Here is a 27,859-nt window from a genome sequence, read left to right on the forward strand (position 1 = left end):
TCTCGCGAACCGTTCAAAATGGGCTCACAACTTTAAAATTTACCCAAATGATTTCCATGGGAGGAATAATGAAAACGTGATAGAGAAAGCTGATACAATCAAGAATAGGCCAGTGAGTTAAAGATAGACATTGTCGTGAAAGTAATTTGAACTAAATTTACAAATTGTGATTATGTGTAATCTTAAAGACAAATGGTAAAACCTGCAGACAACCAGAATCGTGGCAGCACATGAATACTTTTTTTAGTTATTATTAAAATTCTATTAATACCAATTTTATAATAATAATAAAAAATAAATATAACATAACCCGATTGGCGCGCGCAAGTAAATTTTATTTGATTAAAATGTGTTTTTTCACATTTTACTAATTTAAAATAATATATTGTATATTTTCTGCACGTTTCAGAGTGGAAAATACTCTCAGTGTCGCCCTGGTGTAAGACCACCAAAATTGAAACAATGCTGGCAATGGCTTTAACCGTGTTTGCTGACCAGATCTAAATAGCTAGGTCTCTTTCATCTCTGTATTACCTTTAGCCTCACAACTTACCACGATTAGGGATGCCATAGTTGCACTGGCTCCAGACGTTTAGGAGCAGTTGGGACTCTTGTGCGGTTTCACATTAAAAAATGATATGCCATAGTCCTATTGTATCAGGCCAGTTTGAAGCCGTTGGGAAACTTATGCGATATTCACATAAAAACGTTATTGCTTTAAGAACGTCTTTTCTGCAGTGTGAATGTACAAAACATCCTTGCAAATAAGCTTCAAAACTTTGCGTACCGAAAAAAGGTTTTTCCAAGAGACTAGTACCGTTTCCTCTATGGTAAATTTTCCGAGGAAATACCGCAATAGAAACGCGAAAATACCATTTTCTAGTTTTATTTGGGGTCCGTGTGGAACTTGCGAAGTCACGCCAATTATATGAGGGAACTTTAGCGACTATGTAAATGCTTGGTTTCCGAAGCTTAAGCCTATATAAATTAAGGATTTAGTTTGTCGGTCTATGTACTCACTTTTATTGGATTATACATAGGTAGGTTCACTCATTTTAGTCATGAAAGGATGAAAATTCAATCCTCAGTCGAACCAAAGAAAAAATATACATCTATCAATAAGAATAAATGAATGAATAAACTTTTTAGACAGTATATTCAACCCCACGCATGTACGTTTTACGTGTGTCGCGTCCGTATAGCTCTACTAATATCCATGTAGGTAAATATGTCAAAACCAAATAGAGTCACCACCACAATTCATGACAAATATATTTACATGGCAGACTTTCAATTTTTCCTGAGAACTTTTAATATATCACAGCTTCCCGACAGTTTTTTTTTCATTCTGCAAACATTGGAAAGGTGTGACTTTCAAATAAAAATAAGTTTGACGATATCATAAAACTGTACTCTGCGTAATATTTTTTGTATTTTGTTTTGTTTGTTTGATTTGTTTAATAATTCGTTTAATAAAGTATACAAATAAACACGCATTTCAGTTTTTTAATGATTTTTTGTCTTTCTTGTTCCAGAACTTTCACTGCCAGCTGCCACAATCGTCACACAATCAACAGAAAGACCAAAAGGACTCTCCTACAAATACTTCCACCAACCTTTAGAAGCCACACATCTAGGGGTTTCCTTTAAGGAACCAACATTAAGAAATGTCTTCAAAAAACCAACACAGACCACAGCACAAAGCTTTCAACAAACTAATCTTTGGTCCAAACTAGAAGAAATCTCTCTCAAAAGATACCTGAGGATCAAAGAAGAGACCAAATACGAAACTAACTTAAAAGTAGAGAATGATGTTAAGTATAGAAAAAGCAAGCGAAAAGACAATTTTAGAATAGCTAGAAAAAAGGTGTTACCAAGCGGAGTTTCCTACTTTTTTTTGAGTAAGGATAAGAACCCATTTTATAAATTATTAAAAGCAGTTAATATAAGTAGCAATTTCAATGAAACCCAAAGAAACTTGGGAGATATTCGAGTCTGGAAGAAACACATCCCAAGACACGGACACACACATGGAAACTTGGTGAATTTCAACGAAAAAGAAGTTAAAGTCAATGTCATAGATGATAAAAGAAGTTTAAAATACGAAGACGATGTCAGAAATGAAATGAAAGAACGTAGAAAAATGACAGGTGAAGCAGATCTAACAATCAAACCTAATGATTTGATGCTTTACCCAAGCACAACCGAGACCCCTGTACCAGTGTTAAATTCTCGAGTGGAGATGATTAAGAGATTCAGGAGAGAGGTGGCTGATCCTGATACCATAACTGGAGCCTGCAAACCATTTGTGGAATTGACAGAATCACAGAATTTTTATAGTCCAGGGTATCCAGAGAACTATCCCAACCAGACGGACTGCGTGACAGTTTTACAAGGTAAGAAAATTATATTTTAAAATTTGGTCAAAAGATTTTCTATTCGAAATGTCTTAAGTTGTTGTTATTTTAACACAGAAATACAAAATATGATATCTCTCAGAATTTCATAAACTGGACTGCAACATACCATTATTTTGATCGTCTACGAATTTATTTGGATTCAAAATTTGACCAGACTACACATTGTTTCGGAAAAATTCCTATGGTTGCGAAAATATATATTTATTTATAAATAAATATATTATTATTTTACACATTTTTTATTTATTCAATATTTTTTTCTGTGATTTGCCGAATGTCATAAATTACACAATTTTGTGCCAGCGAGTTTTCAAATTTACCATTTTGGTCAATGTTTGGGTAACTACTTTATCCACCTTTTACGTAGTTACCTGAACATTCAAATTGGTATGGGCATAACCAATCAGTTGTTAGGTTACAGTCAGTCAAATAAATTTCGCTTTTAGTGGGCCAGCAGCGTCGTGTAGTGTTTGGAATAATGTTTACCATAAAAGTTCGGAAGTTAATGAAAAGCCTGCTTATTTAAGCCATCAAATAAAAATATTTTCTTACCGACAAGGATTTACAGCTCACAGGACATTTTCCTGGGTTCAATTCCCAGATGCGACTGAATCTTTTTTTTTGTCTTACTGCTTCACATTTTTTGTGTGAGATTTGTTAATATTGTTTTCAATGGTTAAATATTACAATTTGATGTTTTAATCATTAAGTTAATCCAAAAAATATATATTTATATTTCGTGGAGAATGGTTCTTGATAAATAATGACGCCTTCTTCACAACAATACACTTTTCCTCTTACTAATATATTTTAATTATTACTCAACTGATAAACAACCATTTATGTAAGATAGACGGTTGTTTAATAGTTGTGTAAATATTTAAAACAAGACCTTTTATCTTTGATCATGAGCAAGTATTTAAGACAGACTTCAGACCATTATCTCATGCTCTCATAATACCCCTGTTGCTATAAACCTAACTCATCTCGATTTTGAATTGAAGAGGCAAACCTAAATACTAGAGTGACTAAAGACATCTATTGGATAACTCTATAAACATCTCGAGTTACTAGCACTAGAGCCATCTATGCTACGAAGCTCGAAGAATCACACATTTAATAACAGACCACTTTAAAATGCGGTATATTACGTAAACTATGAAGTTCTAAAACTTATTCCAATAACTTTGGCCAAACTGGACGTCTCAGATTCACGTCAGCACAAATTTGACCCACACCAAAACTGGTATCAATAAATGATTTATCGAGTCCAAATTGACAAAGGCCGTGTTGAGTGGGGTTAATACAAGATAAACGTCATGTTGAGTTAGGTTAAGTCGTCTAATCATGCCAAAATCCAAGATGAGGGTAGGGTGGGGTGAAAGTTCATAACGTGGGTTAATTAAAATCAGTTTATGAAACTTCTACTGTGTTTCGTTCTTTATAAAATGAATTTTAAGTAGCTCTATCAAACTTTCCCAGTCCAATCGGAACTGCTCCTTCAACCATTGAGCACCTGTCCACTGAAATAATATGATCCCTAAAGAACCAATGAAATTATTGACTATGTGTTTAAGTAAGATTTTCGATACTTTGAAATATTTGATCAATTTTAGCGAAAATAGTGAAAAAATGCGATGAAAAAAATCACCCCTTTAAAAACCTAAAATTTCTGGTATATACTTAAAAGCATAAATCGTACATTATTTTGTGTTTTTTACATTAACTGCACACCAGAAGCCCGGAGGAAGATAATATCCCTCAGGTCCTATTTCATCTATTCGTATGCTGTGCGGAGGGTCTTTTTGAGAAGAGGAAGGAGTGTACAAGGGTCGTGAAGAGACTGGAGGATAGAGGAAACGCAAAGGCTGGCAAATCGTTGAACAGCCGAGATGTTGAACTCAAGAACGAGTCGTAGAAGGGATCAGTTCTCATGTGACAAATGTGTTTTCCGACTATACCCCGTGCGAAAGGGATCAATGACGCTAAATAATTTTAAAACATTTAAATTAAAACATATAATTATCATTATCTATTTCTGGGTTAATATTTCGTGTTGCGCATCCTCCTTATTTAGCGTCAAACTAAAAATTAAGTAAATTTAAAGTTACTAATTAAAATGGCCCGTATACACATACCTTTAGAAATGTTATGTTTTATGTAACTCTAATGTTAAAAATGTATTTTTTTATATTCACTTGTCTGCATTTACGGCGAACCACATTTAAAAAATATACAATCGAAGAAAATTCTTGACGAGGAGTCGGACGTTTGAAATTTGTATAGAACCAAAAATAGCACTCTATATTTATCAAGATATTATACATACTTATCGACAAGGAAATCAATTTATGATTCAACTACATATGAATGAAATAAATTCGTACATATGAAAAAAGAATTCGTTAGTTCTTACAAATTGAGATTTTCGCGATTTTTTTTGCTACAAACGTGACGGAAAACCACGACTGTCAACATTTGGAAAAAATTTGTACTTCAATGCAAATTCAAGCGATTCTGGATTATTTAATGAGTAATTTAGAATTTTATACAGAAATTCCAAGTCAGTGAAAATCTTTCATATATTTAAAAGAGTGTTGTAGTTCATCAAAATTGCTGGAATTCCCAATTTAAAATGGCTCGTTCATAGAAAGCGCTAATATAATCATTTTAGGAAAAGAACACTTTCCGCAAATTATGCTTTAAAATAGCTTTGTGCGACCTGTGTGTACGAAGCTATTGTTTTATATTTATTGTTTTATTGTCATTCAATCCCATACGGACTTGTCACATCTAAAAAGACGATGTGTTATAAGTGTGGGCGTGGCGACGATATGTGCTGTGATTTGCTAGCCAGGCAATATTTTAATATTATGCAACCCCCTCTCCTACCTACGACAGGAGAAGGGGTCAGAACAATTAATATGTACCATGTAGGTACCCAATTCGTAGAAACGTTAATGTAACAATATTGTTCTCTTAATGTATAATCTTTCTGTTTTTTTTATTTTTATTATTTTGTAAAATTATTAACCTCAACACTGGTTTGTCCAAGTGAGGTTAAAAAATTGAACGAAAAAAAAGATACAATATAAAGAAACAATAAATAAAAAAATAATAAATTTACGAAGCGCCGTATTTATGTGGTTGTCATCTGTCAAAGTAACGGATACCGTACAAAGAAACGATATTCCGCGGCAGTCCCCCAATTGATCTGAGCCGTCTGTACATGCAACGCCCAATTAATGCGCTCATAATATAGTGTAATGTGTCTAAGGCTTTGTAGAATATTTTCTTGTCTAAGCAGTTTTAGTCAAGCATTTTGTTATTTCGCTTTACCCTACGTGTCATCGATATTTACTTTCATAATATTGAAAAATAATTATATCTGGGACAGGTCACTACATAAAGCCTCAATAAAGCCTAAGATAAATCAGATTTCCAATAAGAACAACCTCGGGCAAAGCAATTTCTCTCCGTTGTCAATTAAGTTTGCCTTATAGATACTCCTCTTTCGTCACCCAGTGGCGCTTCTTGCTCATTCGCCAAGGGTTGATCTTATCTGTAGCTTTTCAGATAGTGATTATTATTCTTCAGTATGTCGTTATTTCCTTTTTTATTAACCCCAAACAGGAGACCTCAAGGAAAATAATTTCCCTCGGGACCTATGTCATCCTTTGGGATGATGTGTGGGGGTCTTTTTAAAGAAAACAGGGAGGCAGTTTTGCAAAGGTAAAAGTATGTAATGTGTCCAGGAATGACGGACATATGAATATATCCTTCCCACTGCGGCGTAAGGCGATGGTTGGAGAGACTAGTAGGAGAGGTCATACGGTCTTCCCAAACCAGCCTCTCCTGATCTGGCACCTCAACCGAAACAAAACATCGTTTAACGAATGTGAAGTGGTTTTTTATTTAGAAAGGCTGATACTGTATATCTTTGATACTCATTAAAAAAAGGAAAAAGGTATGCACTGATTTTCAGCAATTATTGGTTGCACGCCACTGTTACCGCCCATACTTATGTTTGCTCAACTTCCTCAACAAGATTATTGTTACGTGGACTAGAAACGAGGGGTCTAAGTCAGATTTACGGACTAGATAAAAATAATACGTAATTATAATTATAATTTTATTCCAGGATGTGGGGAGGTTAGTGCAATCCCACATGTCCCATAAATAAAAATATGTGAAAAATGCAAAAATAGATGAAGAAGAATAAATTAAAAATTAAAGACAACTATGTAGGGCGTTGTCTTGGGTTAGCTTGGGCCCAGCGCTCACTCAGGAGTGGTGCTTGGTGCTGGTAGGCTGCGGTCACCAACGTGTTGGCGGAGGCCATTAGCCGCATCCTGGCTCCAGTGACCTGGTGTCTCATCAGGCCGGCAAATCCATTTAGTCCTAATTCGGTGAACATTGTCGATGCACTGATGTATCTTCGGTATTCAAATATGATTCTACAGGCGTCATCATATTGAATTCGGAGTCGTTCTGAAGGCCGGTACAGAATGCGTTGAACATTCTGAAAGAGGCCCACCACTTTCCTGCCTTGTTGTAGGTACTGATGGTATCCCTTCAGAGCTCTCGCAAGGACGCAATTTTTTTTGATATAACGAGTCTACATTTAAAATTTCAAAACAAGACCTCCAAAATGTCCATGCATACAATGTTATTCGCAGTATGCAAGTGCTGCGTATTAGTAACTTGTTAGTAATATCTACTCTATTTGGTTAGTTTAACAGGTCATATGTACAAGGTATTAACAATAACAGGTAAAAAACAGCCACATGCAAAAATTAAAAATTATGAGACAAAAGAATATGGTGAAATGTGCACCTCATTTTGTGGTGGGGGGGTGTCGTCACCCGCTCCCAGGCAGTCTTAGGGAGAGAAAGCAGGGCATTGGATAGGTTTTACGAGGATCAGGTTCCGCGCACCTAAGCCAGGAAACCGGTTATGCCTCGACAAAAGATGTAAGTTGGGGTAGGGAAGATCCCTAATTCGTTGAACAGTATTTTTTAACAGTTTTGCTGCATTTTCAAAATCACATTAGACACTTTGCTTAGGCTTCTCCTTTGTCCGATATCACCATCGTCCGATAGGTCTTAATAACTTCCTCAAAATTATTTTGTTAACTGGTAATTAATCTGAATACAGCACAAGAGTTTCAAATCTTCGGAGCCAGCAGGATTATGGCATCTCCATTTTGCTTATATTATGATGAAGTTGAAGGGAGTGAGGGATGTAATAGGAAGTTCAGTAAATACCTGACTAACCAGATCTGACAACTATGTACATATGGATGAAACCAATTTAATCATTAATAATAATCAATCAATGTTGAATGTTGGAGGGAAATGCTGATAGTATCTTACACAATGTACTGTTCAGCAAATATACTATACGTTATTATGTTTTGGTAACCAAATATGAAATAATACATATTATATAATAAACAAAATTAAATTGCCCGCGCCGTGATTTGAACCCGCGACATCCGAATTCACAGTCGAAGATTTTAACACCTCGACTACTGAGGTCCTCAAGCAGATCCACACAGTGCATTATTATATCATTGGATCAAAGGTAAAAATCACTTAGGGAAAACGTTGAAGCTCTTAGAACTGAAAGAAATCGTGTCCACAATCCATAGACTTAAGTAATTAATCTAAGACGCAATCGATTGATTCCGTTCCAGCTTCTAGAAACAAAAGTTGTCGATTATGGCTAATGATCTCATAAACGAAATAATTCCCTTTATAGTGTCTAAAAGTACATGCGGACTGCCAACGTGTTTTAAAGTTATAATTTTAATTAGAAATCGTCAATTTATTGGTAGTTTTACACAGACGTCTGACACTGAGGAATTTTGTTTCAATAAGAGTTGCGCCAGTGTTTGGTCTAGATATCAATCATCGCGACCGTGCTCCGGAAATCGGTATAAGTCATCGGTAGTTAAGCCTATGGATCCGACATTGTAAAGTTATCGATTTCACTGTGCGGTTTAGGTAATTTCTCAGAAGCTTTCGTAAGTAAACTTTCAGACATAATATCTTTCAATTCAATCCTCGGGCCAAGCCGGGTAAAAAAACCAATAAAGCATGAAAAGAAACGGACAATCACCATTTCGCCTCTCAGGCGCAAAATGTAACTTAGTTGTTCAGTTGTATCAGTGAGAAGGGACCGTTCTTGCGTGGTTCACCCTCGTCACACTCGCACTTCGTAGCGGTAGGGGTCCACCGAATTGAATTATTAACTAGGCCAAAATGACCCGCGCTAGATTAAGTGTTGGATGGGCGTTTGTAAGGTTGAAGAGACATGGACATTAGATGGGTGGATACGTCGTGTAGGCTGGACGTCCTTACCTGGCCAAGAGGTTTACAAGGAGAAAAATTAGTATTGCTAGTTTATTAAGAATCTCAAATTATTATGCTGAAGCACCCATACAAATTGAAAAAATCATGCGAGAAAAAATAAATGCCACCGACGGGATTCGAACCCGTGGCCTTCTGATTGCCGGTCAGCTGCGCTTACCATTACGATACGTCGGCTTATTTTAAGCCCGACCAATAATTCAAAGTATTATACTAGTATATTTTAGCAAAATTATTGCTTATTGGATTAAAATAATATTCAAATTATTTGTAATCCGGTGAAAAACCGGGTTTGAATGATAAGCTTTTAGAACATTCGTAATATATCGGAACACGTGTTACAGCACCTGCATTTGCTTTAAAAATGTATAATTTTCCAACATCGTGAAAATAAATTCGTATTTTACTAAAAGTTTATCATTAAATCTTTTAAATCATTTGTAAAGGGTCCGCAATCCCATTTATAATGAAAAATCCTTTGTAAATCCTTTACTTCGGATCTATAGGTCGTTGGCTCAAATCCTGACATAGGCCAAAAAACATTTGAATTATACGAGCTTTTTCCGCACATAGTATCTATACAGCGCCCTTGAGGTGATTTTTCACAAAAACGGCGCTCTACAAATTATCCAATTATTATTATTATTATACAGTGTGTCCGAGAAAAAAGTACACTTAGTAAAAAGTTTTTTTTTTCATTTGTTTTTTCCCATACATTATTTTCCATGACTGTCCACATTAGATTTCAAAAAACCATCCCATCACCTTTTTCCACCCCTTTAATAACAATTTGATACTTCTTGATCAAATTTTGCACACTTGACGTTAAATTTTTTAAGAGGTAAATTACTTTCTACACCTAAAAAACTTTGCGTAAAGACCGGGCAGCTAGTTTTGAAATAAAACTAAAAGAGGTTATATTTGCAACTTATTCCTGATTGTTGCGATATTGCACCTGTTAAATAATATATTCAATAATTAGTCAGAATTGGAATATTACATGAAAGCCACCAGATCTTAATAACAAGGCCATTTTAAACCGTATTTAGGCCACATTGAGACGACTTATTTGTATTATTCTATTTACCCCCGCGCAATTTTAATTTTCATGCTGTCTAAAATAATGTATTACCGGTTAAACCGATTTACTGAGAATGTAGTTGTGACAATAGAATTTCTATTCTGTGAGGTATTTTGAATCATGTTTTCCCCACATTACATGGTATTGTTTTTTTATTAAATTATTTATCACCACTTTTCAGTATTTTCACACGATCTAAACGATATAACTGAAATCCAGGCGAACGGTAACTGACATGACATTTCTCCATAAAATAATAGATAACGAAATAGACTGCCCAGAACTTCTATCCCAAATAAATTTTAACATCCCATCTAAAAGAACTCGCCACACCAAACGTTTTTACACAACTAGTAATAATACAAACGCTGAAGCCAATTCCCTCATTTCTCGCATCCTTCAAACATTCAACTCAATTCAAACAAGCAAAATGACCGATATATTTTCTGACTATCTCCCTCTATTTAAGAAAAACTTTTTTAGAACACTTAATTCGCACAAATAACATACACATTCTCAAACACACCCTTGTTTGTCCAATCCCGATTTCGAGGACTTCAACTGGCTACCCGAATTCGAGGTCCTGTTATATTATATAAAGTAGACATGTATTCTACACTTATACGTATACTCAAGTTAATCGTGATCGTTGCTGTCTATTCGGTTTCATCATACACCCGGTAAGCACCTAGAAAACGGTCCTCAAAAAACCGGAATACACAGCCGGTAACTGAGGACTTCCCATATCCGAGGCCTGTCCACGTATTCAGGATTACACATACGTAAAATACACGGATCTCGGAAGGTCCTCGATTTAGTGGTCTACAGTTTTTGGAGGTCTTGGGTCCTCGAAATAGTGTGGAACGAATTTCTTACACGTATCTTGGAAGCGTCGCGGCTCGTCCTAACGTTCGCTCGTTCGGTGAACAGGCAACAAAAGTATACGCCTCATCGTATTGCTAAATATTTTATTGAAAAGAGGTCGTCTGTGGGAATTTTAGACAGAAACGTATACCTATTTGCTAAAATAAATTCGCTTATGTTCTTGAGATCAGACACATCATTACGACAATTCGCTTTGGAATGTGGTGCTAAAGATCCCAAAGCTCTGACACCCACAAAATTACGGAAGCGAGTGGCAACTGCATCTCAGCTATTGAACCTCAAAAATAACGAAATGGACCAACTGGCAACATACATGGGCCATGACATTCGGGTTCATAGAGAGTTTTACCGTCTTCCTGAAAGTAACATACAATTGAGCAAGGTGAGTAAACTCTTGCTGGCCATGGATGGCGGAAAGTTGGCCGAAAATAAAGGCAGAAATCTAGATACTATTGACCTTCAAGAAAAATCCGTGTCCGCGACAATATTACCGTCTTCGGTATCCATTCCTCCGATTCCTAATGGTACAAACGTGGAAAATGAAGATTGGGATTCAGATGACCACGGAGTAGGTACGGATGAGATTCCAACAATAAATGCACATGTCACAAGGAAAAAGAAAATAACAGCAAGGAAAATGTGGACTTCTGCTGAGAAGGATGCCGTATCAAGGCAAATGGCTGTCTTCTGGATAAGAAAAAAAAATCCAAACAAAAAAGAGTGCGAAGAATGTTTGACCAATGAACCAGATTTAAGACAGAGAACATGGAAAAACATTAAATTTTATGTGCACAACATCATACAAAAGAACGCTAAGAAATAAAATATAAAGAATCATGCCTGGAAGGAAAGAATTATAATTTTTTTAAATTTTTATTTTAACTTTATGAGTAAAACCTCAAATTGTAACATTTAATTAAATGAAGACAATGTAAGCGAAACTCAACCGAAAATCTGGAAACAGAAAAATCAGAAAAAGATATTGGCACCTCTAGGACTCGAGCCCAGGACAAACAACGACGAATTTGATATCGACACCTTGGCACAGTGGTTAGCGCGTTCGCCCGGAAGAGCGAGAGGTCCTGGTTTCGAGTCCTAGAGGTGCCAATATCTTTTTCTGATTTTTCTGTTTCCAGATTTTTGATTGAGTTTCTCTTACATTGTCTTCATTTAATAATTTTTTAAATTTTTTTTTATTTTTATTAGTGACTATTTAATTACAGGTTTGATGAGAATTACAAGATATGATAGTGTATATAAATATAAATGTTTCATCTGTTTGTTCTTAGTCCTCCTCACTAGGTGGTCCTGTGCTGAGGCGGACTGGTAGGTTTATGTTTTTAATACATTCTATAGTATGTCTGTATTAATTTCTACTCATGTTTTGATTTTTTCCTTAAACTTATTTATCTTTTCTATCTTTTTCAAACTTGGATGAAGGATGTTGTAGAGCTTGGTTGCCAGATATATGTGGTTTCTTTAGCCAAAACTTGTCTTGAATTTTGGAACATCTCGTATATCGATATAGCCCGATTTCACTTCTCTCAAATATATCAAAAATAAATGAAAAAATTGTAAAAAAACAAATTTGGACATTCTTAGAAGAAAATAAAATACTTAATTATAACCAATTCGGATTAAAAAAAAATACAAGTACTCACGACGCGATAGCAAAAATAACCAACTATTTATATACGGCCCTAGATTCCGATAAAAAATGTCTTGGCATATTTATAGACCTCAAAAAAGCTTTCGACAGCATATCACATAAAAAATTAATAAGTAAATTAAAATCAGTAGGGATTAGTGGAAAAGTCTTAGCATGGATAACTAGTTATCTACATAAAAGACCTCAACAAGTAAAATTACTCAATCAAGTCAGCGATTCAAAATATAGCGACTTTTCAATACCCCAAGGCACGGTTTTGGGACCATTGTTATTTATTATATATGTCAATGATATATTCAATATTTCCAAATATGGAGACATTGTCTCTTACGCTGACAATACAGTCCTACTACTAAAAGCAAACACCTGGTCAGAATTAAATAACATGGCAAATACAGATATCAATGAACTAAAATTATGGTTTGATGAAAACCTGTTGACTTTAAATTCTAAAATAACTTATTATTTACCATTTTTCATTAAAAAACAAGAAACACCAAAAGAAATAAACATAATTATTCACTCTGTGAAAAATACAGAAAACCACAAATGCAATATGTTATGCACAAACATAGAAAGCAAGACCGATATTAAGTACCTAGGCATAACAATAGACCAGCGTTTAAAATGGTCCCCACATATAAATATTCTGAACAACAGAATAAGGAAACTAACATATATATTTAGATGTTTAAGAGATATTTTAAACGAAAAATTACTTAGAACCACATACTTTGCTTTCTGTCAATCAATTATACAATACGGCATTATAAGCTGGGGCGGTACATATAAAAATCAAACTCAAACAATTTACATATCACAAAAACTAATAATAAAAACCATATTAAAAAAAACCTATTCATATTCGTCCGAACTTTTATTCCAACAATTTAAGGTCAGAAAATTAAGTGCATTATACTTCTACCATGCAACATTACAAATTTATAAAAACTATATTCAAAATAAAATTGCACCCTTTAAAAATAACAGAAATCTTAGACAAACGTCAATACTTCCTACTCCTAAATGTAAAAAAACAATAGGACAGTTCAACCATGAATATCTCGGAGTTAAATTTTTTAACTCATTACCAGAAAAAATGAGAAATATGAATGCAAATATAAACGAATTCAAAAGCCACCTTAAAAAGTATTCCGAACAGTTGAACTGAATCGTACCAAATATAAACCAATATAACAACACCCCCATACACACAAGCCCTGCTTATTTATGGGGGTACATCAAATACTAATATTATGTAATTAATAACTGTACTATATTGTGTTATTATATTATGTAATTGTTATATTATGTAATTCGTGTATCTTTTTTTACTAATAAAAAAAATAAAAAATAAAAAAATCCTTTTTGAGGCTCTTGTGTCATGTATCCGAGTTTCATTGGGAGATTTTATGTGTTTAAAATGATGTATAAGAATATTCTTGGCATATATTTGTTTTAAATCATTATTATATTGGTTCAATAATTTTAATTATAATCGACTTTGTTGTCTTAATTTTTTCTTCGACTACCTAAAAAACCATAATTTTTTTTAACGATTTTGTATGTTTTATTTGATGATAATGTTACTCTGCGTTTGGTAATTTTTTCCGACTCTTCAAGATCCGCATTAATAAAACTCTTCCTACAGCTCCTCCTTAACCCGCTTGATAACATCACCCATCCAAGTGGTGATATTCTTCCCTTGTCCTTAATTCAGACAGAGGCGTTTTTGTGAGGTGTAGGTAATAGGGTCATAGAGCGGATTAACGAAGAATGTAGTGAAAGAAGAATATATGACGCGGATTAATCAAATACTTGATCAGGTGTCCTAATTACTTATTAAATATTACAATACCGTACATCGAATTAAACAGTATTACAGAACATAGTTCACAATACGAACTAAACGCAATATTGAATTTTGTTTCAACAGTCAAAAACTGAATTCCTTGTTGGCACAATCTTAATAGTGCAATACTTATTATATACACATGCACGTAGGAATTTCGAACGACGGGTCCTCGGTTTAGGGCGTAGGTGAGATTTCTTGACACTCGAGCTTGCAGCGCCTCCTGGTGTTCACATTCCGGCAATCGGCACCTTTTAACACGAAACCGAGGACTTTGAGAGAGTCCTCGGTTTAGGGTCTGTGTGTGATTTCCAGCATTAGCGGCGCCGCCCTGGTGGTCACACATCCGTACTAATGAAACACTAGCCAAATTAAACACGATATTTTTCGCCACGAAAATGAGGACTCTCTCCGATCGGCCCAAAATTTCGACAGTTGACCAATCAAAACGCATAGATTATAGGTACATATTCAGTTTTTCGCATTTTGAATCCGAGGACGTCCTCGGATTCGTGTGAGTCCTCGGATTCTGGGTCTAAAGGCCTGTGAAGGTCCTCGAATAAAGGTGCATACAAACTCATGCACACGAACACACACACACTATCTCCCTAGCACACTAACTAACTTAACTTAAGAAAAATGTATAATACACCATACACGTTATATATGTCAGCGACATGTCATTGGCACCAATTATTGTACTAACTTGTATAACTTTGCAACTATTGTCCTCTATGTAATTATGTACTGTTAGTTTCTGCGATAAATAAATAAAAATATATATTTTTATTTATTTATCGCCCAAAGGGCTTTTACAAAAATAAAAATAAAATAAATAACACATTTAAATGAGCAAATACAGGATTTTACAATAAGAGGTGTTATTTTGAATAGCCCGCTATTTCGATAGATGTTACTTTTGAAGCTGTCATTTTTTAACATTTGACAAGTAAAAACTATTTTACAAGCAATAATTATTCGCCTGAAACACTCATCCACATTGAAAAATCTCCTGCTAAAAGATACATGACGCCAATGTATCTTTTATCAGGAAATTTTTCAATGTGGATGAGTGTTTCAGGCGAATAATTATTGCTTGTAAAATAATTGTTACCCTTTGTGCTATGCATAAAAAATCTTGTCTTAAAAACATTAGTTTACCAAAAAAATAATAAGTAAAAACTACGTCATTAATAAAAATGGAACGATACACGCTTCAACACCGCATTCATATTATTAAAATTCACTTGAGTGAATCAAATGCAAATCATCTTGAGTGATGAGGCCCATTTCCACCTCGGTGGCTTCGTCAACAAGCAAAATTGTCGCATTTGGGGCTCGGAAAACCCAATAGTTATTGTTAACAAGCCTCTCTATTCTCAACGTGTGACTGTTTGGTGCGGTTTATGGTTCGGAGGAGTCACTGGACCTTACTATTTCGAAAATTAGGCTGGAGCAACAGTCACGGTGAATGGATTGCGCTATTGAGATATGATTAATGATTTTTTATGGCCGGAATTGGATGGTATTGATCTGAAAAACGTTTACTTTCAATAAAACAGCGCTACGTGCCACACAAGCAACGAAACCATTGATCTTTTACGATTGAATATCAAAATAACACCTCTTATTGGAAAACCCTGTAGTTCTCACGTTATCATTATAATAAAATAAAATAATTGCAAAATTGAATAAATATATTATTAGATTTGATTTAAATTATATATTTTTAAATGTATACTTGTATTACACCAATGGTAAAAGCTGTTTGGTTTTAGTTTTATTTTTGCATTTTAATTTGAAGAAAGCGTATTGTATTATTTTTAAAGAGAGTAGTTAGATTAGTCAGCGTAAATTTAATTTTACCTGAAAATGATTTTTTTAGCATGAATTATGTACACTTTGTAACCAATAACCTGGTACAATAATACTTAACCTAAAAGTTGAGCGGTCAACTGTAAGTCAACGACTATACCTTAAAAATAAAAGTGAAACCAGCGAATATAATATCACATGAATATAGTGTTAATTAGACATTAATCAAGTGATATGTTATGCGGAAAAAATATCACTTTAAACCGAATCTAATATAATAATAATATTATAATTAATCTACCTACTTAGTGCAGTTAACACCTGTCAAAATATCTCCCGATCTTTAGTTTAAATTGAAGTCATTTAACGTATAAAAAAAAAACTTTAATAGTGAATAATCAAAGTTTAATACATAAAAGAGTGAATTTCAAATAAACAATAATAAAAATTCAAAAACTTTACTCAACAAACCTAACGGTCTTCCGATATCTAATTTGTCAACACCATTGTTTTTCAGTTTAAAATAGTGCAAAAACAAAAAAAAACAACAGTAGAAATGAACAAAACAGTGTTTCCCTGATAAATTCAACATAAATAAAATAAAATAACAATTAAAAACTTTATCTAACTACCCTAAAACTGATCAAGAACATTATCTAGTGTCAAATAGTGTTTCATATATTAAATAGATCGCAAAAAGTGATTATCAAAGCAAAATCCATGTGATCTTAAATTATATTCTGATACATTCAACAACAATATAAAAAAGCGACACTTAAAAAAAAAATCATAAATCATTCGTTATAATTTAAATAATTATTTATAATTTGTCGTACTACACCATCTATCGACAAATGGACCAAGCGAAACCAGTCACCTACCGAGCAATATCTTTCAAAAACTAGAAGTAAACCAATAGATGTCACTACAGTGTTAATTTAATATATTTTTACTACTGTTATTAAATAAATCAATTACCATTATCAAATAAAATCAAGAAACCTCGCATAAAAGACAAATATACAGAAACCGAATAAATAAATACATTATTACAATAAACGTAAATAATAACAAAAATGGACTGCTATAGTTGCGATAATATTATTAGTCCAAACAAGAGCATAAAATGCAGCATATGCTTAAATGCATTTCATTACACCTGCATAAATAGCACCGCAGAAAAATTTAAAAAAATGTCAAAAACACTCAGAGACAACTGGAAATGCAAAGAATGTAAAACATTGGATCCTAAAACTCAATCACAATCCAATTACACTCCTTCTTCTAGTAAGAACTTTCGGCCTTCCGACTCAACACACACTGAAAACCCAGAAAATATGAATTACATTATAAATTACATCGACAAAAAATTCGATGAAATGAAAACAGTGATTTTAAACAAGATAGAAACGGAATCTGCGGACAATAAAAAATCGCTTCAATTTATAAGCGACCAATACGATACATTAATAAAATCTATTGAAAAAATTCCACAGTTAGAAAAAGAAATATCTGAAATAAAAAATGAACTAGAACAAAAAAACATAGAATTCAATAGTATTTTAGTAAAAACAACAGAAATGGAACAGGCGACACTGGAAGAGTATCTCGAAATATCAGGTATCCAAAATAATGATCCTAAAATGACAAAAAACATAATAAAGGAAATAACTGCTGCGTGCGGAGTTCAAACTGAAGACACAGAAATTTCGAATATAAATCACATCCAAGATCGCCGACCAAACCACCCACCGAAAATAACTTTCAAATTAAATAACAAAAATAAAAGGGATGCCATACTATCATCAAGAAAAGGTCTCACCACGGAGGCAATACACCAGCCCGGAAAACAAAACATTTACATTGGAGAAGTAATGACGCCATATTACAAGCAACTAATGTGGAAATTAAAAAACCATGCAAAAATAATTAACTACAAATTTGTATGGTTTCGAAGAGGCCATCTATTAACCAGGAAGACCCCGGAAGGCAAAATTTTCAATATTAAACATTGTGATGACATTAACAAACTAACATAAACACAACTCCACACGTAAATACACTTCACATCATATACTTTCACAATTAATCACCAACATGGCGGATTACATGGAATATACAGACTCGGACAACCAACACTACTGTGTAAGTACAAACGATTTTAATATATGGACAAACATTACAAAAGAAAAAAATAGAATCAAAATATTACACCAAAACATTAGGTCAATTAATAAAAATTTTGATGAATTTACGATATACCTACAACAGCTTGATAATAATTTTGATATAATTGTGCTGACAGAATGCTGGTTGAACGATAAATATGTACCAAAAACAATAGAAAACTATAACACACACCACACAAAAAAACACAAAAATCAAAATGATGGCATAGTCATATACATCAATGATAAAATAAATACAATCGTCAAAGAAATACTCATAATAGACTCCAACTGCATACACATAGCATATGATAAAGAAACGTGTATTCTTGCGATGTACAGATCTCCATCCAAAAACGACATCACACATTTCCTAACTGCACTTAACAATACTTTAAAAGAAATCAACAAAAATAAAAATATCATCATCATTGGAGATCTAAACATAAACATCTTACAAAACGGACACCCACAAAACATAGAATACCTAACACTACTAGCACAGCATGGACTGGAGCCAACGATAAAGATTCCAACACGAGTCACACAAAACACAAAAACTTGTATAGATCATATAATGATCAAAACAAAACTAAAAACCAAAACCGTAGTACTTGAAAGCACTATCACAGATCACTACATGAATATGATAGCAATAGACACCGAAAACACAAAACCCAACCAAGACAAAATATTCACAAAAAAAATAATTAACTACTCAAACTTGAAAGAAAAACTCAAACAAATAGACTGGAGTACAATATACCAAATAGAGAACGTGGAGGAGGCCTGGGATAAATTTCATAACATGTTAGCACAAGAAATAAATAAAAACACTATCATAAAACAAGTAAAACTCACACACAAAGCTAAAAAAATTAAACTATGGATAACACAGGGAATATTAAACTGTATTCGTAAACGAGACAAAATTCACAAACAAATTAAATATACACCCTACGACATGGAACAACTTAACTACTATAAAAGATATAGAAACATCTGCACCAAAATTATTAGAGTGGCTAAGGAATTATATTATGGCGAAAAACTTAAAAAAGAAAAAAATAACCCAAAGGAATTATGGAAAATATTAAAAGAAGTCACATACACACAAAAATACAAACAGAAAAATACTATTGAAAATCTAAATATTAACTCCAAAAAATTAGATGTCAATACAAATACAGAAACTATAGCAAATCATGTAAATAACTTCTTTGCAAATATAGGAAAAGTTTTAGCGAACCGTAAATTGCATAACACAAACACACTAACACAAACAAATAGATCAAATATCAATAAAAAACCGACACAACACAGATTTACAATAAAAACAACCTCGGAAGAGGAAATTAACAAAATAATAAACACATTAAAAAACCGAATTGCTCCTGGATTAGATGAGATAACAACGGATTGCATTAAGATATTAAAAAATGAAATTTTGAAACCTATAACACACTTAATCAACCTTAGTATAACACACTCCTGCTTTCCTAGTACTCTTAAAAAAGGACTAGTTATCCCCATTTATAAATCCGGAGACAAAATGGAAATAACTAACTATAGACCAATCACTCTGTTAAACTCGCTATCAAAGATTTTCGAAAGAGTATTAAAAAACCAAATTATAAAATACCTTGAAGAAAACAAATTAATCTCGGATAACCAATATGGATTTAGAGACAAAATAGGCACAAAAGAAGCTTTAGCATGTACAGTAGATTATATACATAGCAACTTAGATCAAGGGTACAAATGCATAGCGATATATCTAGATTTAGCTAAAGCCTTTGACTCAATCTGCCACAATTCACTTTTTAAAAAATTAGAAAACATGGGTATCAAAGGCAAGGAACTTCAACTATTTAAAAGTTATATGAGTAACAGAACTCAACAAGTCAAAATTAACAACCATACTAGTAAACCACTGCCGATTACATATGGAGTTCCACAAGGAAGCATACTAGGGCCCGTTCTTTTTACTATTTACATAAATGAACTTTGCAGCATGAAAATAGACGGTGAAATAGTTAGCTATGCTGATGACACAGTTTTACTTTTCAAATCTAAGGATTGGAATAATGTATATAACATAGCGAATTTGGGAATCTCGCAAGTGAAAACATGGCTAGACTCAAACATACTTACACTTAACATATCAAAGACAAAATTCACAACATACAGTATAAATAGCACGGGACAGCCAAAAAACAATACAAACACCATAAAAATACACGAATGTTTAAACACCAACATCTGCGATTGCCCTCCTCTAGAAAAAACAGAACAAATAAAGTATCTAGGAATCGTAATTGACCATAACCTTAGATGGATACCTCACATCAAACATATCACAAATAAACTTCTCAAAACAATCCACATTTTCCTTAACATAAGAAACATATATAAAATAAAACAATTGAAAACAATATATTTTGCACTCTGCCAATCAATAATAGAATATGGAATTATTGCTTGGGGAGGAGCAACAAACTCGGCTATCAATTACATAGAAACCGCACAGAAAACGATCTTAAAGGTAATACTAAAAAAACATAGACTGACCGATACAGACCAAATATTCAACAGCTGTGACGTACTAGATATACGCCAATTATACGTTAAAACACTACTAAACTACATTTTTAACAAAAAAAATAAATTTCAACATACACAAAATAACACTAACAGACCAGTTAGACAAGCGTACAAAGAAAACATTAAAACTCCAACAGTAAATTCAACATTTGGACAAAGACACTACCAATACCATGCTATAAAAGCTTTCAACAGTCTAAAAATTGAAATTAAAATTGAGGAAAATAAAAATAAATTCACACACAAAATTACAAAATGGATTAAACAACAAAAAAGACAATATTACCAAAATGTCATAGCATAAAATAAAAATAAAACCTACACGTAACACACAAAACCAACATAAACACACATCACTCACAAACACACAAGATTATTTTCATTGTATTATTTTTTTAATTTTAAATGTATTATTATGTATTTTTATTTTTAATTTTAAATTTATTATTTTCTTTTCAAATTTACTATCTTCTCTTTAAATGTAATATGTAGATAAGATTTTCATATTATAAAATGAAGGCCTCAGCACGGGCTAGCCACCCAGTGAGGCCTACATTACTGGAAAACATAAATTGTAACAAAATAATGTACCAAATAAAATAAAATATCATAATCGTTTGAAGGCCAACCAGATGAGAGGGAAAAGTTTTTGAGTGCTTTTTAAATAAGGCCATTGTGTTTCTAATCGAAAGACTAGATTTTTTTATAAAATGTTATAAGGCGTTAATGAAAATGGGAAAATTAACTATTTTATTATTTCTTGGAACGCCTTTAATTTTTTTATATAATTTAAAATAACAAAACTTGTAGAAGAGTGTAAAAAAAAACAAACGATATTTATTAATTTTATTATATTATTAAAAATATTAAATTCTGTTAAAACCCTTGTGAATTTCTCTTGAAATCACAATGACACACTAAAAACAAACATTTTAAATTTTAATGAATGGAATAATTTTCTTTAATCTCTTGAAGGTTATAACCACTGACTCTTGGGTTACTAGAGTTCTAATATTACAAAAAATAGCGTTATTGATGTTGTTGTAGCTGAAAATGATTTTTATTTTTTTTCGGAAAATTAGTTTTTCTATGAAGATTTTCAGGAAATCCGTGAGGCGCACGGCTAAACTGAAATTTCCTGAAAATATTCATACAAAAAATTTGGAGTCTCAATTTGTAGGGCGGGTATGGGTACCGCCGCCCCGGGAACCACTTATTGGATAACCAGCTCAAGTGGTTTGCTACGTTTGGTGACTTAGCAGGGGTGCTGGGGCTCATGGATGCGTTTGTCCACCTACTGTGTGGCGGGCCGGATTGGAACAGAATAGTTGAGGGAGACTCCAGCAGGACCGCAGTGGTGGGGAGGGATTCATTCCTCCCTTATTCCTGGACACATTAACTTCTAAGATTCCTACCCAACCTTCATACCTTTTTTCCATCCCAGAACTTCCTCTCTTTCCTTTACCTAAAAAGTCCCTCCAAACAGGATTACCAAAAATGATATAGAGCCTGAGGGATTTTTTTCCTGTGGAAATAATGTAAACCTTAAATGATAATTAGTTTTACGAATACTTCAATATACGTTTTTATCGTCTCCTATATTTATTTATTAGTTTCTATTATTATAAGTCGTGAGGATAGTGAGTCATGCGATAGTTTGAACTTTTCGTAGTGTTTGACATAATCTACAATCTATAACTATCACCATTAAAGGTACAGAAAAAATCTCTACAGACAAAGAAAAAGAATAATCCTGCAAGTCATGTTACAAATTTCGGTATTTCAACCAAAATTCAATGTAGGCTTCCATAAAAAAACCCGATAGACATATTTACGATCGGGTGATTTCGATAAATTCCTGCAAAATACCGAGTTTTCCGGCCAAAAGCCGGAGTTTTCCGCCGAAAGTCACTTTCTGCCAAATATCAGGCCTTTTAAAAGCCTTCCGATTGTGTTTGATCTGGAAGAGCGTGGATTACCATATCTCTACAGAAAATTTATTTAATGTCTTGCGCTTGAAGGGTAGATAAAATATATTTACACACGTATATTTAATGGCGAAACAATGTGGGGAAGCAATTTTTATTTATTTATTAGAATATAATGAATGATTTCAAATTATAAAAATATGCAGAATATTTTTTTCCTTTTTAATCTACTACTCTATAAGGTGAGCACCAGGAGCTCGTGTTTATGGGAGGAGTAAGTAAATACAAAAATTAAATAATGCTCAAAAGGCGATGTGTAAACAATATTCAAGTTATTGTTTATTGTTTAATTTTAAAATATTCAAAGACTTATCAAATAACTAAAAACTAATAAATTCACCATCATAATTCAATATTCAAATTAACTAAAAACACAATTCTATATTCAAATTAACTACAAACATAATTCAATATTCAAATTAACTGCAAACATTATTCGATATTCAAAATAACTTCAAACATAGTTCGATACTGAAATTAACTACAAACATAATTCAATATTTAAATTAAGTAAACGCATAAATCAATACTTAAATTAACTACAAACATTATTCAATATTCCTCGGGAGATATTTTCAATTTGTATGGATATTTCAGGTAACTAATTATTGCTTATAATAATTTGTTAACCTTTGGGCTATGCATAAAAAACCTTGTCTTATAAACAGTAAGACAAGACATGTCAAAACAAATGTAGATATAATATGTCTCGCCGTCTTTCCTCCAAAAATAGAGTTGGTTGTTTACAGGTGAAAAATATTATAAGCAGTAATTGTTTATTGAAGAACTAGCACATATTGTATTATTTGGCGTGTTTGAAATAAGTCGACGTAGCTCAGTGGTCCAGAGCACCTGACCGGACATCAGAAGGTGCGGGTTCAATTCCCGTCGGCGGCATTTATTTTTACTCGGGAGATATTTTCAATTTGTATTGATATATCAGGCGACTAATTATTGTTTTTAATTATTTGATATTTAAAGACTTGTTAAATAACTACAAACGTAATTCAACATACAAATTAACATTATTCAATATTCAAATTAACTACAAACATCATTCTATATAGAAATTAACTACACACATAATTCAATATTCAAATTAACTACAAACATAATTAAATATTCAAATTAACTACAAACATAATTCAATGTGGAGAATTTTAGTGAATTAGTATTATAACAATAGCCAAATTTTTTTAATGATAGATAGTAAAGATAAAACGTGTATTAAGGGTATAATATATCGTTATCCAATTTCAGGGAGTTAATTTGCTTTTTGGATTGTTCATATATCAAAGTTTCTGTTAGCTTAATTTTGTTTTTGAACAATAATATACCCAATTACTCACACCTAAATACAAGCTGTGGTGATGAGCCTTGGTCGTTCTTAGCATTTGAGATGGCTATTGAAAACAGAAGCCTTCTTTACTGTGAAATACGTTGATGTGAATAAATAACGCATAATATTTATGGTTTTATTTTTTTTATATACTTTAGTACTATGAATTCGAAAGAAATATTGTGATTTTAGATTTTCAATAGTAACGCTCTTCAGGTTTTTGTGTAATATTACTTATTGATTTATTTATTATACTACGGCATATAATGGCCAATATTAGTCAAAATACTCTGATTTTTTATTACTTCCGACTTTATGTCCGGGTTAAATCTTCTCCACAGGAAAAACTAAACACTTCCACACAATTTTCCACAAATAATCATCTAGTCAATCCACATTATGCAATTGCACTATATAAACATAATAAATACAAAACAATACAAGAACAACACTTCAACTCACCAGAGATCAAATGGAAAAATAATTCACCGACTTCAGATATCATATCAGAAAGTTCGGCTTGGTAGAACTCCTAACTGGACCTATAAATCCTACTGATCCCTCAATATAAATATTCAAAAAATCTTTCGTAATCCTACATGTATTTAAAATGACTGATTTTCGCATTTTTATATATAAATTCTTTGACAGATCTAATACGTAATTATATTTCTACAGTATGTATAACAATCAGATACATTTCTGTAAAGCTGCCGCTATTGTGTTAACACGAATAAAAACCACCCTTTTAATGATTCTTTTAATGTGAATACATCACAGGAGTCCTAATTCATCTCAACTTTTTGGGGCTAGTAGGGGCTATCTCATCCTCAATTGGGGTATCTTGAAAGGCTCAAGTAAATGAAGATCGGAAGGAGATGACTAACATGAAAATTAGGGCACACCAGAACACATATTTTAATTACAAAATTCAAGATACGTCACTGAAACACATGGTGACTTGTTAAGACTTGGGAATTGTGTACGACATTCGCTTAACATTTGATGCTCATATTGAAAAGATCTGTAAATCAGCCACTAAGATGTTGGGTTTTGTAATATATAATTGAAAGGAGTTGACCAACCTTTCAGTTATAAGGCTGCTTTATTTTAGCTTAGTGCGTAGCATTCTAGAGAGTGGATCTCAGGTATGGGGGCCAGGGGACGCTGTCTATGTACTAATGGTCGAGAATATACAAAATAAGTTTTTACGATACTTCTACATGAGGGAGTTTGGTTTTTACCCATGGTTGTTTCCAACAGAATTTATCTCGGGAATGCTGGGTGTATGCAGCCTTATGTTGCATTACTCCTTATGGCGTATAAGCTTCTAAACGGTTTAGTCTCAATTCTTCCTAGGTGCAGAACTAACTTACCAATGGTGATCCCCTTGGGAAGAACCACTAGGTTAATTTACTGTCTCACAGGAAATGTGGATATTTTTCACATGTCCTACAACGTATATAAATGAGAAATATTATTATTCAAGACTTAACATTGTAAACCTACATTTGAAACTCTTTTTGTCCCACTTGTAAATGTATTTTTTATTCACTTTTTTGTAAATTTTAACTACCGATATTGCAATGTACTGGTTTATACTGTTTTTGAAAAAGAATAAATAAATAAATTATAAATTAAAGACAGTATCTGGGTATTCAAATTTAGTCACTTATCTCGGATAAAACCACTTCCGAATGGTATTCTTTCACCGGGGCTATACTATGGATTGGATGTAGTATCTACCATTTATATACATGGATAAAAACAAACAGATTCAACAATAAGTTATAGAGGAGTTTCAAGAACGATGAAATAATACATACTTGGTATATTTTTACTTCACATGAATTTTAGTCGCGCCGAATGCGTCGCTTAGTGGAGATTCGTTTTATTTGGACGCGTCAGCATTTCCTTGTCACACCCTATTTCAGCACCTATTCCCAATCTGCTCGTAAATATCTTTTACTGCATAGGCAAGTACTTTTAGCCGGTATTTCAGTATTATTATCAGTGCCTAGGGTAGCTTGCACTGGAAATGTGTAAATCATTGCTCAACGATGACATTGTGAAAAACTGTTCAAGAAGATTTTTTGTATTATTATTTAGCGAGCAGCATTCTGCTGATGCATTCATATCTCATTTTACAATATGCTTAACTAACTAACATTCACGCCGTTTTCCCGCAGGAGTAGACAGAGACGACGGATCGCCAAACAACAAACACTCATCTTAGCATTCACTCCTTGCCTTATTCACATTCATACATTCTGTTCTATTATACTAACTCTTGACATGGCCCGACTCAATTATGTGATTCACTTGATCGCGCCATGTCTTCCTCGGGCCTCCCCGATTTCACTCTACAAGCCCAAACTATCTAAGCGTCCCATTCTTAATCTTACTCACTTCGCTTTTTTACGCTCCACATTTCTCACAAGATCATATGGTTTTACCACGTATACGCCACAGGGATCTCATTTATACAGCATTCAGTCTTCTTTCATCCTTTGTCTGCTAGTTCAATGACTAACTGCCATACATCAGGTCAGGTACCAGCACTTTATAATGGACTGCTAACTTCGCTTTGGACCTTTTTTATTTGCGCTAACTGCGTTCAGTCCTCCATTAATGGAGTTATCTCCTTCGTTACTCTCTGCAAATTAGAATCCAATCGACCTTTAAATTGGTTTATATTAATAGCAGTGGCGGTTCGTGGTCTAAATCACTGCAGATTTTCTTCTTCATCGAATCTAAATAAGGAGTAAGGTCATTTTATAAGACTGCAGATTTAGAAGATCGAAAAGAATTGGCCCAATAATTATATGTTCATGAAGTTTCGCGACACTAGCGACATGAAATAATATTACCATTATCTAATACATTTGTAGCTTGGGAAAATGTATAATAAGTGGCATTGAATATAATAATTGTAAAACCAAGAATAACAGTTTACTTTCTTAAAATCGGTGCACCAAATAATTGTTAAAATGCGGAAACAAGTAAATTAAACATGTTTATTTACTTGATAAAAATAAACCAAATAATAAGAAGCTGTAATATTATTATAAAGGTGATTGAATATATCTACGTAAGTATCTGTGTTTGATCTCCACAGATTGTGTCTGTCACCCGAATGCGTTCGGTAATGTTTGGTTCAGTCCGACCCAGCTATCACCACGGCACACACGAAATACCCTTAGATACCTGCCTGCAATATTTGGAATAGACTTTATGTTGGATATACCGTAGGTTTTTTAGTTTTCTTCTGCGTTCTGAAATCCGTGCTAGACCAGACTCCTATTGGTGGATTTTTTTACCATGGAAATGTAGCGTGCTGTTAAACATTAGAAATATTATAACCCGAGTGAGTCTCGTTTGTATTAGTTGTTCGTTGGGGGTTCACTTAAAAAAAGTTGAACTTTAACAGTAAAAATAAAAAATAAATCCAAAAATATAAAGCGAAAAACGAATAGCAGAAATTAAAAAAACAACTATAAAGCAAAATTTAAAGAATTTATTTATTTATCTATACGCCTAAAAAGGCTTTTACATAAAAGTGATACATGATGCAGTGCACATAGGAGAATATCTGTATTATATAGGAAATACTAACAGTATATAGATAAACATAAATAAATGTTATTCAATTAAATTTTACAGA

The 27,859-nt window shown here is 33.2% G+C and overlaps 1 protein-coding gene across 1 annotated transcript in view; it reads left to right on the forward strand.

Annotated features, from left to right (window-relative positions):
• Nucleotides 1-27,859, forward strand: part of Neto (Neuropilin and tolloid-like) — a 335,932-nt gene that overhangs the window by 171,201 nt on the left and 136,872 nt on the right. Inside the window, exon 2 of the mRNA XM_089649023.1 lies at nucleotides 1,536-2,396. Within this exon, the coding sequence (XP_089505149.1) occupies nucleotides 1,536-2,396 (861 nt within the window). The remainder of the gene's footprint in view (nucleotides 1-1,535; nucleotides 2,397-27,859) is intronic.

The sequence above is a fragment of the Hesperophylax consimilis genome, chromosome 28, assembly GCF_061612785.1.
Source record: "Hesperophylax consimilis isolate HC1 chromosome 28, BYU_Hcon_1.0, whole genome shotgun sequence".
In the NCBI taxonomy this organism is placed as follows: domain Eukaryota; kingdom Metazoa; phylum Arthropoda; class Insecta; order Trichoptera; family Limnephilidae; genus Hesperophylax; species Hesperophylax consimilis.